The sequence below is a fragment of the Melanerpes formicivorus genome, unplaced genomic scaffold (assembly GCF_026170545.1).
Source record: "Melanerpes formicivorus ecotype bairdi unplaced genomic scaffold, bMelFor1.0.p_v2 SCAF_2, whole genome shotgun sequence".
Lineage (NCBI taxonomy): Eukaryota > Metazoa > Chordata > Aves > Piciformes > Picidae > Melanerpes > Melanerpes formicivorus.
This window is the reverse complement of record NW_027142354.1, coordinates 28,015,395-28,028,273: the sequence shown is the minus strand read 5'-3', so window position 1 is coordinate 28,028,273 and position 12,879 is coordinate 28,015,395. Positions and strand designations below refer to the sequence as shown.

General features: G+C 42.0%; 1 protein-coding gene across 11 annotated transcripts in view; it reads right to left on the bottom strand.

The window, feature by feature from the left end:
- The window catches only part of NTPCR (nucleoside-triphosphatase, cancer-related), a 73,533-nt gene that overhangs the window by 40,593 nt on the left and 20,061 nt on the right, over nucleotides 1–12,879 (bottom strand). For 5 of the 11 annotated variants that reach the window (XM_068154467.1, XM_068154437.1, XM_068154458.1 and 2 more), the window contains exons 1-3: nucleotides 4,770–4,893; nucleotides 2,845–3,007; nucleotides 1,675–1,771 (exon numbers count right to left, since the gene is read on the bottom strand). In XM_068154467.1, coding sequence (XP_068010568.1) covers nucleotides 1,675–1,771; nucleotides 2,845–3,007; nucleotides 4,770–4,803 — 294 coding nt within the window. In that variant the 5' untranslated portion in view covers nucleotides 4,804–4,893. Of the gene's footprint in view, nucleotides 1–1,674; nucleotides 1,772–2,844; nucleotides 3,008–4,769; nucleotides 4,894–5,071; nucleotides 5,094–12,879 lie in introns of those variants that run through there. The other 6 variants (XR_010989322.1, XR_010989327.1, XM_068154395.1 and 3 more) reach the window with 3 other exon arrangements.

Here is a 12,879-nt window from a genome sequence, read left to right as displayed (position 1 = left end):
AATACCAGTCACATCATACAGAGCCTACAAAAAAATTGTAAAAAGGTTTTCCCTTGTGAAGGTAAAGTATTTGCTTCTGGGAAAGTGGAACAACTACATAACATGCATCCTAAAATCTTTTCATGCCAAGTCCCTGCTGAGCAGCTGTTTTATCTAAAACCCTTTCACACGTAAGTGAGCTAAGAAGCCAGTACGAGTCCCTAGGTCACACACTGAGAAACAGAGCGTTTTGTGGTGAAAAAATTTCCTGCCCAATAAAGTTTCCAGAACCAGAGAGATCATCCATTGCAGGCTACCTCTCTTCTCACTGCAACAAACAAGATTCAAGTCTTAGTAGCTGAAGCTGTCCTCAAAATTAAATGAGCCCACTCTGTGCTGCTCTCTGATCAAACCAGACCATACCTATAGCACTCTTGCTCTCATTCTTCATTTGTCTCCCCACTTCAGTTCTACAATGTTCCTCACTCTCCTCCTCTCCTGTTCTGTGCCACCTACATGCATGACCACATTCCCAGGAAAGTGATGAGCAATGCTTTCAAGGAGAACAGGGTCATGCATTGTCCAGCCCTGCTGGCACCTTTTGTCCTTCTTTTCATGCTCTTGTACTTGCAGAAAGCTACCAGAAAAATTCATCAATAACACTCTTCTAGCAAGATCTCTCCTGGACTTCACATGTATACAGTAATATGGCATTGTCTTAATATAATCTAATTTATTAAACTATCCTTCTAGTTACTAACATAGTAAATCAAGTTACAGTGGAATTAAACGTTTTATTCATATTCCTTTACCCCCTTGCTCCCAATGACTTTGCTTCCCTAATCTCAGATTTCAATATTCTTTCACAATAACAAGAATTAGATCCTCGATCTCATTTTTGCTTCTTGTACCTCTCTGGGTTTTTTATTCTTTCAAAGTCCATAAAGAAGTTTCTTTGGTGGCCCCTTGAGTCTTGGCAATGTAGGAGCTGCTGCACACTGTGATATGTTATTGCTAAAATCAGATCTGTTCTTGTTTAATTTTGGAGACAGGACAGGTTGGAATGAGAGAGAGGGGAGAATGAAAAGGCAGTTAACAGAATGTTAGGAGAAGAATAGGAAAAAGACTGTGTGGAAAATCTTGTCACAGGTGGAACATTCCTTGTGCAGCAAGCTAAATCCTGAATTATCAGGCTGATATTATCAGTTCAAACTAACCAGCCTGCAAACACTTATACAGTGGTAATCAAAAACAATCACTGGGTTAAAGCAGCAAACAGCTTTACTGGAAGAAGATGGGAATCAGAGCAAGAGAGGGGGAAAAGGCTGTAAAGAAGAAAAGCAGCAACAAAAGCCTTTTTCTTGGACCCACTAACACCACTCAGTTGTGTGTGGCAAAGCCACTTCTACATTTTGTTTGCTTTCCAATATGCAAGGAGCATAGGAAGAAACTTCCTATTGCCTACCTCTCAGACCAAGGAGGCTGTATCACAGGATGATGTCAGATCAAGAATGAGAGGGGACTGCAATCTCTACAATACCCCATTAAGCCCATAAGAACGAGCCAATTAGAATCAGCAGCACACAAGAAATGGTCCATTTATTAGTATCAAAAACTAGTGTTCTAGAAGGGCCTTCCAATAACACTGATTATCATAAAGCATCCATTTTTCAACAGCTTTCATAGAATACTCACATTTCTCAGCATAGGTAGAACCAACTGCTCAAAGGAAACAACGTCCACAACATACTGTCCAACCCGACATTCACGTCTTGAAGTAGAAGGATCAGAACTGGATTTGCAAAAGAGATACACAATTCCTTCTAAGTAATGAGTTCAGTGAGAACACACCAGAATCATTACAAGTGGATTTATGAGAAGTTATCTTAGTAAGTCAAATCCCTTTAATTCTTCTAAGAAAAGTCTCTGCAAATAATCCATTAAGTCATACTGCAGATAGCATACTTTCAGGAAATAAATATACTACAAGCTACCTTCACAACTATGTAAGCTGAAATTTCAACAGTGCACTAAAGGACAAGGGTATCTAAAAGCTAACAGGTATATTTACACTGAAATCAAAACACATGTTTTTGTATTTGGTAATGGGCACAATAGACAGCACTGCAGCAGTAGCTCAGACCTCAGTATGGGCTGCAAAACCCTTAAACAATCTTGGAAAAATACTGTGTTTGCATGTGTTACATCACACTATCCCAGGTGAACCTCCTTCATTAGCACTATGCAAATTAGTCAGATCACCTATGTTTGAATGAGGTGCTAACAGCAGATCTGGTCCTAGACTAAGTTTTGCACAAAGTATAAAAACCTCAATCAGGAGAGACTGTGACCTCCTCTGCACTTCAGAGATCCCTCTCTTAGTGGGGCTCTGAAACCCTCTTGTTCTTAAAATTCATGTGTGGGATTTGTAGGCCAATCAGTGGCTCTTTCAAACAACGTTCTACGCAGTTTCCTTTTTACTTTTCACTTCTGACTTCATAAATCAGCAGGTGGAAACAACAGAAACATCTTCCTCCCTGACTGTAATAAGCTACTTAGTGTATTGCAAAGAGACTTGGCCTCACAGTAAAAGGCTCCGCAATGCTTCCTCTCTATTTGGTGTAAAATAGATTGTAAGAAAGAGCATCCTTCTCTAGCACATTTTCAGTACTTCATTAAGCAATAGAGATGCTGTTTACAGATACAACACAGACAACTGCCAGGACACCAGTGCTGAACAAAGAACTCAAAAGCCATGAAAGCTCTATGCCAGAAATCATGTTCTAAAGGAGCATTTAACATGCTGACAGACTGAAGCAGAAGCAGGAAACAATAAGCCACTTAGAGTTATTAAATCTTCAGTACCTGACCCTAGATAAAGGTCCTCGTTTTCCAGACAAAGTGACAACATCAAATCCTGTTCTCCTGCCACCTTCTCTAACTTCTTCTGTGTAAAATCCATCAATGGGAACGCCCGAAGACTTTAGAGCTTGAGTGACTTTCTGGATCAAGGTAGTCTTTCCAACTCCTAAAAACAAGAAACAGAAAGCAACAACAGAAACATGCTTCCTATGGCAACTGAAGCAAGAGAGGTTTTGTCTAGAAGGAAAAGTTTTTTTTAATTGTGAGAAGCATGAGGACCCAGAATGGGTTGCCCAGAAAGGCTATGCAGTCTTCACAACCTTTGAGGTTTTCAAGACCTGACTGGATAAAGCCTTGAGCAACCTGGACTGGCCTCATAGCTGACCCTCCTTTACAAGTCTCTTTTGACATAACTTATCATGGGATCCTGTAATCCATTTTCCTACGCTAAGACAAGTCCTTAAAACTCTCACCACCTGATGTCTCCTAGAACAGTCTGATGTACCTTCTATGATGTGTTAGCCATGTTTCAGACATCCTCTCAGTTCTCAGGAGCTATTTTTTCTCCTTAGCCACTGAACAGGTACAGCCCTTGCAGCCCAGCTCCTTTTAAACTCAGCTGCATTGCCTTTCACAACATTTAGTTTTAACACTCGTTTTTAATCACAGCTGTAAAAAAATGTTCCATAGCTTCAAGGGCACCTAGTCGAGCTACTAAGCAAACTTTTCAAAATCAAAGCCAAAGGGATTCCTGGCATTTGGACAATCAAATTACAAATGTGGCACCATCAGTAGCTACCATCTTTCCAAGGCCTTGTCTCTGTAAGTGAATTTATACTAATTCAGTTAAGTAGATTTCTCAGCTCTAATTTGGTTACTTTCATTTAGTAAATTACCCAAGAAAGCTAAAACTATTCAAACTAAGTTTAAGAAAGCTTAAAGTTACACATTTAACTAATCAAAACAGCACACTGATTTCACTTAAGTGAACAGAGGTAAAGTCTAAGCAGGCCCAACCTCTGTCTCTCCAAGAGGGCTGCCTTTATTCAGAATGAAGTGGGTAGAATATATTGCTGTCTCAGCCTAGCAGTAGTATTTTAAATTCATCTCAGACAAGACAAGCATCTGCAAAAGGTTCACAAAAAGAGAGTTAGACCCAGTGCTTTACTTCCAAAGCACATTAAAAAAAAAGTTTATGATCACAGTAACTGCCTTATTTATCAAACTTACAGTCAGCTCCTCCTACTATATCACACGCTATCTGCAATAACCAGATTCCCCTAGCATGATAAACTAGTCCACTGCTTCAATCAAAGCCTGCCCACTTGGGATACCAGTTTTTACATTACAGCTGAATATTAATTTGGTTGGAAGTGATAAATCATTACAAATAAGGCACAGAAACAATGATCACTCAAAAATCATTAATGTCTGCAGTTTAATTGAAGCAGGGTAAGTTGTCCAGGTTTTAGTTCCCCCACACACCTCTCTCCAATACTGAGCTGCAGGACAGGAGCCAGGGGCAAAGCAGCTATGTGTGGAAATGTACATAACATGGGATTGGATCAAGAGCTAAAATGGACGTTCATTAGGAACAATTAATTAATGCAGCAGCTCTAACCTCAACAGGAGACACCCGGGGATGGGAGCTGCTACAGGTCTGCACGTCGGCAGTTACCTCGCCGGAGGGAGCCGGGCCCGGCTGCAGCAGGAGGCGCTCCTGGCGCCCCATCATCCCCTGGGCTGGTGCTGGGCCCGCAGCAGCTGCCTTCCCCTGGCTATGAGCTTCACAGCTCCGCGCAGGACGAATGGCTTGGCCTGACTAGGTTTGACCAGGCCAGGCCAGGTCGAGCCACACCCCAGGGTGGCCCCAGCGGCTGCGCCACCTTCCTGTGCCCCGTTCCCCAGGTTTCTTCTGCCCCCGTTACCTGGGGGTCCCGTGAGAAAAACGTGCTTGGACATGACGGGGCAGGGGGGGGAAGACCACGATCCGCCCTCTCCTCTACCCGACGCGGCCTGGCTGGCGGGAGCGCCACGCTGCACCGCCCCGCCACGCTCCGCCCCTGGCCCAACCCCGCACCGCCTCTGCTCTCGGTGCAGGGGGGAGCGCCGACCGCGGCCGGGTGATTGGCGGGCTGTCGCGGCGAGGTGGCACAGCTGCCACCCCCGCACCGCCCCCAAGAGCGGCACCCCAAGAAGCAGCCGTCCCGAGGCCGTGGCGCGGCGGTACCGGACATGGCGGCTTCCTGCGGCCTTGAAGCGCAGCGGTGGATGCGCAGTTTTCATTGCCCGGTTCCTGGAGACATTCAAGAGCAAGATTTGATGCGGCCCTTGCAGCCTGATCTGGTTGGAGGTGTCCCTGCTCACTACAGGAGGGTTGGATAAGATGACCTTTGAGGATCCCTTCGAACGCAATACAATCTGTGAATCTGTGACCGGGCGCCGGGCAGTGGCAGCGCCCAGGCAGGGCTTTGCGCTCAAGCTCTGGCAACTGCTGAGGGGAGCCTGTTTGCTCCCTTGGAAACCCCCAGCTGGGGTTACTCCAGAGCTGCCCCGGGCGGGCACTGCCTGTCGGCGGGCGCTGACAGCTTGGGCGGTTAAAGCCGAGAAAAGACGGGCCCTTCCCCGCCTGTGGCGGCCTCAGCGCGGAAGATGGACATTATTTAAGGTTAGGGGAGAGGAGAAAACACAATTTCCTAAATTCCCAAATGTAGCTCATCATTTTCCTTAGCCAGTCAGCTTGACCTATTTAATTTCTGACTATTACAAGAAAGCTCTCCCCTTTTCAATAAGCAGCATGTTCCAGGATGCAGCAAACCAGTCAGTTAAAAGCCAGAGGGGTTGTGTGATATCTCGATGCAGACAGCAAATGTAACTAGAGGGTTAATATACAACTGAGGGTTTTTACAAGCTGAGCAAACTGGGTGACAAATGAAAAGGTTTGGCAAGTTCGACAAAGATACTGACAGGTAGATACCTGCATTCCAAAATACCATAGGCATCTGCGGCCTCATTTTGTTTAGGGTCCCTCAATGGGGAGCTGTTGGAGAGCAAAGAAAATGATATTTCATGTGGAGGGCTGTGATGCACATCAGAAGTCTGAAGCAATGCCATACCACCAAGGCATATTAATCCCTGCCCAGCCATAAACACCAAAATGGTTACCCAAAAATACTGAGCTACCAGAGGGTTGTGTCTTGGTTATTGCTTGCATCAGCTACAGTGGATTTCCTCAGGTTCAGCACATCTTTGTCTGGCTTTCATTTTCAGTAATTTCCCAAACTATTAATCATTTTCACAAAGATAATGAGCATCCTTCTCAGGCTGATGAAATGTGTAGATCAGCCAGTAATGTGTACATCACAACAGAAAGATATTTCCATACGTGGAAAAAATATTTTTGATGTGTACATTGCATGTGACCACTCCCCTTTAACTGTTTTATATTCTTAGCAGCATGAAGAGCAGCCCTCTGTTTAGTGATGCTGCATCTTTAAATACACAATAGTTTCAGATCAGCTAGGAGTAGGGTCTTTGTAGAACAGTGGGCCATCTAAAAGTGTGAGGGATGCCATCAACTATTTCAGTAGGTTGTAAGAGTATCTTTGTCCAGTGCACTTCTGGCTTCTGAGAAAAGGAAAAAAAAATTTCAGTCTCCAGTTACACTCCATTTAAGAGTCAGCACTCTTCTGAGGCAGAAATTACTATCGCCACTTTCAGAAGGAGAAATTACAACAAAGAGATGCTAAGAGGTGGGTTAATAAATTATGCATTTGCTCCCTGTAGTATCATGCAGAACTAGATCTGATGCCTGGGGTCCCCAGGCGATACAGGAAGAAAGGGAAGTGTCTTGCAGAGGTGATCAGAACTAGTATAGCTTCCTAGTAGCAAATGTGGGGAGGATGATTAGAAACACTCCCTAAATGTAGTACAATGTTTCACAATGTTAGAGGAGTATTTCTCTTTAGGTGGGATTTATAAACCAGAGCCCTTTACAGCTGCTTTGTAATTGCAGGTGAAGCACGTCTGCTTTATGTAATAGGCTGCCATTTAGCCATGTAGTAGGAAACCTGTATCCTCTTCACCTGCAGCCTCAAGTTAATGGAATTGAAATCCATACTGTCTATTTCCCTGGAGAGTATCCTTACAACTAAATTCACACATGGAGGCACACAACCGCCACAAATTCAAGCTGACTAGGCCATGCAGAGAACAGTTGTTTATGTAGAGGAGGAAGGATCTTATTTCTACCCTCAACAGCATTGCACAATCCCTGGATATATTACATACATACAGTGCACTTCTGTTTTAGATGAAATTTGGAGAGTTGTCAGAAGCAAAATTTAAGTTTTTCTTACAAGCAGGGCAAAGATAGTTTGTATCAAGGTTTAGAACATCTTTGCTTTTCTTTGGCCTAAGTACTTCATTGGGTCTTGCCAAAGAGGAGATGATAAACCCTTGTTTGCCTGGTTTCTGCTTTTATTGATGACCATCATTAGTGTATTTATTTTTCTGTTTAGCATAGTGACTTTTATTCCTCATTTCACATGAGTAGCATAGAACATGTTTTGTGCTTAAATACATAATTAAAAAACCTGACAACTCGGCCATGCCTCATGGGGGGTGGGATGGCAGAGAGGTAACAGACAACTTCTCATGCCATCAGACATAAAAACTGCATTTTCACAGTTTACATTTTCTAGTTCTTATGGTGTTTTGTTTTGTTTTTCAGGAGCAAAGAAATTGTGATGCTAACTTAGGGTTTCTTGAGAGTGTCTGTTATGCATCTTTAATCTAAAGAAAAAACTACAGAGAAGAGCTGTATATTTACTAGATTATTAACACAAGAACAAGACTTTATAAATGGCTACTTCACCCTTGCCCTGAACTTCCTGTGCAGCACTTACTGTGATTGATCTTACAGGTAGGTTTTCTATATGCTATTAAACTATTTCTATTGGCTGGTTGCCCAAGCAAGCCACATAGAGAGACCAAGACAATGTTGTTTTGTTTGACATAGAGTTGTATTAGGTTTTGTACATCAGCCTTTCCTTTTCAGAACTCTGTGTGTGTAATTTTAGGGCTATGACTATTGTTTGACAGAGCCCTTTATTTCTAATACCATATTCTAAGAACCATTTAATCCTGTTTTCAGATACAGAACTCTTGACAATTACTTCACTGTTTGGCTAAGACCTTGGTCTTGCACACAAATGTAGTTGCAGCATCAAGGCTTAAATTAGTTAGCGTTCCACTTTGATTCCCATTGTCATTTGTACCATGAAGTAGTCTCTCCTTCCAGATACTCTGCCTACGCTGAAGTCATTTAAATGCCCCCAAACCAAGAAGTAGTTGTGCCAGCTTTGCTTTTGTAGAATTTTGCTCGTAAGAGGAGGTGTTTGCTAAACAAATTGGAAGGCTTATGCATATTTTGTCAAAGATTTACTATTTAAGTTTGTTCCCTTTGATGTATTTATTCTATAATCTAGAATATGCTAGTTGTTCAAGAAGCATGAGCTGCAGCATGCAAATTGTCTTCTCTGTAGCTGTGTGCTGTAACCAGTATCTTCAGAGTCAGACTGTGTGCTCTCCTATTCATGGTATTTTTGCGTTTTTGGATGGAGATTGTTACCTAAAAATAAGGAAAAGAAACAGCAGTGTAGATAACTCTAAAAGAATAAAGACAGCATGGTGTTTACTCCTTTTTGGATGAAGAGAGAAAACCTCAGCTTTTCCTCTTCCCCAGTTCTTCCTCTAAAAATAGAGATAATGTGGGTTTTACTCCTTTCTGGAGTAAACTTTTCCTCTTCCAAATAGCTTAATTAGTAGTCATTTATTCCTACAAGGTTGCCAGCTCAGAATCTACTTAGATTCTGGTTTTGCTAGGTGAAAGTCAGTTATATTCAATTCATGTTAAATTGAACAGTGGGGTCAGGAAAGGCCATAAAAGAAGTATTAACAAAAGTTTAGTGTCTGCAAAAGACCCCCTCTGGAGTACCAGGGGCAGGTTGTGATTCCAAGTGATCTGTGGAGACCTTGGAAGGAGGTGCCAATCATTGTTACAAACAACTAAGACTGGGGAAGCCTGCATTTATTGCTGGATGTTCACTAAAAAGAAAACTTGGATAGAACCCTAGACCTTTATGTTGAATGGGGTAAAATTAATTAACTGTGAATTTCCAGACCACTGGCTAAGAAAAGAGGTCATTTATGATATTTATGGTATTCCCTGAGTAGAAGCTGGAAGAAATGAAAGTGTAATTTACCATCTCTGACCTGTACCCTCAGCAAGGCAGTAGTTTACATTTCAGTACTCTGCCTCAAGAAATATTCAGTAGTACATTGTTCCAGTTTTGGCCCTTGGTGTTAGCTTGGGTTTTTTCAGTTGTTTGATATTCTCCCTACACACACACTTCCTCCCCCCTTTGTGGGAAACAGAATGGTTAGAGTGAAGCCTTTTTCTTGCTGTCCAGCAGAATTTTTTTTTTTTGATCTATGGTATCTCAAGTTTGTACAGCACTTTGCTTATGTCAGGATAAGGAGGTACACTTTGTTTTTTAAGAGACTGAGTTTTAGAGAGTTCCATATTTTGTTTTTGTTCTTACTTGCAGAGGATGTTCATGCCCACAGATAATGGACCTAGCTGTATACCACTGGCCATCCAATGTTGTTAATGATGGTACCTATGGCTTGTTTTCCCTGTGGAGTAATCATGGTATCAGCAGATGTCTGAGAATAAACACTGAGTATCTGCAGCCTGACAGTCTTTAATTTTAAATTTTTCAGAGAGATAAGCCATTAGCTTCATGCAGGGCCTCATCTAGATAAAAACAGCAGTACTGTCAGTGGTGCATCTATGGACCTTTTGTGCATGCTTCACATAGTGGAAATCCTTTATTTGCCATCAATGGTTGTGTTCCTCAGAACAGAAAAAAAAATTCTGAAACTATTCCCTAAAAATAGAGCCATATATAAATATACAAATACCCTCTATGTGGAAGTTGGAGATTATCTGTGAAGCCAAATTTGACATTCTAAAGAGAGGCCAACCAACTTGCAAAGAATACAGTCCTCTTGTCTGTACCAGCATTGTCTCCTGGGCAATTTCAGCCAATTTGACAGAGAAGAAAACAGAATCTCATCATCTGCTGTCCATTTTTTAAAACATATGTGTCTGGATATAAGGGGAAGCCTCTTTTTATGGTCTGAGGGAAATTATGCAGCATAAACAGAATCATTATTATTGGGAGGACAAGGTAGGGCAGTTTTCTTGGTGACAAAGAGAATGTCATTTTATCCAGTCTAGTCTCCAGTTACAGTTGTTTTGAATGATTCACAAGTAGCAAAGTGAGGGGAAAAAAAGGTGGGGGGGGGTAGAGAGGGGGGGAAGGAAGAAAGAAAAATAAGAAAACCAATATATAAATAGTGGTCTTGTAGCTGCAGACTGCAATCTAGTGATGGATAAACCCTCAGAGATCTAAATTTCAGTCCAAATGAGCATCCAAAACTTAAGATTGTTATCAGATACACATATGAACAACTCAAAGCTAGGGAAATATCTTACACAGGTTTACCATCTTTTGCTGTTAAATTGAAATAGTGTGAGACAACTTTTTCATTACATCCCACAATTTTTTTCTGTCAGAAAAGAAATGGGAAACAAGTTATCTAAATTTTGGAAAGTTCCTTTAACACAGTGGGCTGATGAGAAAACATAGATTCCTGTTTATTCAGGTTATTTATATATTTAGGATATTTATACATTCTCTCTACAACTACCTGAAGGGTGGTTGTAGCCAGGAGGGAGTTGGTCTCTTCTCTCAAGCCACCAGCACCAGAACAACAGGACACAGTCTCAAGCTGTGCCAGGGGAAGTTTGGGCTCGAGGTGAGGTGAAAGTTCTTCACCAAGAGAGTTGTTCATCATTGGAATGTGCTGCCCAGGGAGGTGGTGGAGTCACCATCCCTGGAGGTGTTCACGAGGGGATTGGACATGGCACTTGGTACTTGGTCATGGGGTCTGTGGTGATGGGTTGGACTTGATAATCTTTGAAGTCTCTTCCAGCCTTGGTGATTCGGTGATTCTGTGGTTTTGCCCTTTCCTACTCAATGCACTGCCTTGGACAAACCCCCAGAATTAAAATGCCTGGCTGTGTTTGTATGTGCACACGTATATGTGCTTCTATCAACTATGCGCTATTTATACACACATCTATGTTATAAAAGAATGCTCAAAGGCACAATAACAAGAATTTTCAGGATCCTGTTATTTCCACTTGTGCATAAAGATCAGAAAAATGTTAACATTGCAACCATTCTGCAGCTATTTGCAGAACATGCATTATTGTCACTTCAATGTGTCATTGTAGTTAACTCACATAGGACAATAACATTCCATTTTTAATTAAACTACCTCCATTAAATTCGGTGTCCTTGTTAGAAGGTATCATAAGCAATGCCTGAACCTTATGAAAATATGCAAGATAACATTTGCAGCACTATGCTGGCAAAATCCAGGGCTAGTGAATGTTTGTCAATATCAAAACAGATTTCTATTTACAGTTAAAAAAATATTCTTTACCAGTTTAAGTCAATGCATTAATTTGTTAGCACTCTGTGGCTCCATTTGCTTTGCTGTGATGATGCATCATGAAAATGGTAGTAGATTGAAAGGTTTCCATTCACCCTAAGAAGACTAACTTAAGCGTGACATCTAAGTTGGCTTGTGGAATCCATAAAGACAGTTTGATCTGATGAAGATTATCCTGTCAGTACAAGGAAACTGTCATGATTTGCTAAATGCTGGAGGGTTTTGCTGAAATGAAAAGTGAATGTTTAATGGAATGAGCACAGTCATACCATAAATTCAAGGGAAAGAAACCGGACACAGCTCCAGTGCTTTCCACTCTCCACATTTGTAGCCTGTTGCTTTTGCATCCTCTTACGTCTACCTCACTTCCTAGTGTTAGCAATGTATGTGCCAATCCTCAAAACAGCAAACAAACTGCATGCAGGGCCTACCCATACACCTCCGTCATTGGAGGTGTTCAGGAGGAGACTTGATAGGGTGCTTGGTTGCATGGTTTAGTTGATTAGGTGGTGTTGGATGATAGGCTGGGCACGATGATCTTGAAGGTCTCTTCTGTTCTGTTCTGTTCTGTTCTACTCTTCCATTTGTTGCTCCTCACTGAAGAGGCAGTTCCTTCCTCTTCTTGGATAAGGAGTTCCTTTAAACCTTTCTTGGTTATCCAGGTCAGTATTAGGAAAGTTCATTTTCTAATGAAGAGTTTTATATTCTTAGCTGAGGCATTCAGTGTACAGAGTCTGTGGTCTGGAGGTCAGGACTGAGCCAATAGTGCAGATTCAAGAGAAGAGGAGACTCAGGGGTGACCTTATTGCTCTCTACAACTACCTGAAGGGAGGTTGTAGACAGGCGGAGGTTGGTCTCTTCTCCCAGGCAACCAGCACTAGAACAGGAGGACACAGTCTCAGGCTGCGCCAGAGGAGGTTTAGGCTGGATGTTAGGAAGAAGTTCTATACAGAAAGAGTGATTGCCCATTGGAATGGGCTGCCTGGGAGGTGGTGGACTCACCGTCATTGGAGGTGTTCAGGAGGAGACTTGATAGGGTGCTTGCTTGCATGGTTTAGTTGATTAGGTGGTGTAGGATGATAGGTTGGACATGATGATCTTGAAAGTCTCTTCCAACCTGGTCTGGTCTGGTCTGGTCTGGTCTATTCTATTCTATTCTATTCTATTCTATTCTATTCTATTCTATTCTATTCTATTCTATTCTCTATCTTAATTTATGGAATGTTTTAACCTTGTGGCAGTGTCCCTAGCCTGTCAAATTTCATAGCTGCATATTCAATTTCATGCAGACCTGTGAATTAGGCAGTATGTTTTGACCACATTTTGTTCACAGTGGTAGCACTAACAGTGGACTAACCTCATCATGACATACATTACCTTTCCTCTGTCACTTTTTGTTCAAAGCAGACAGCATTTAAAAAGATTCATTGATTTTTGAGGATGAGTCAG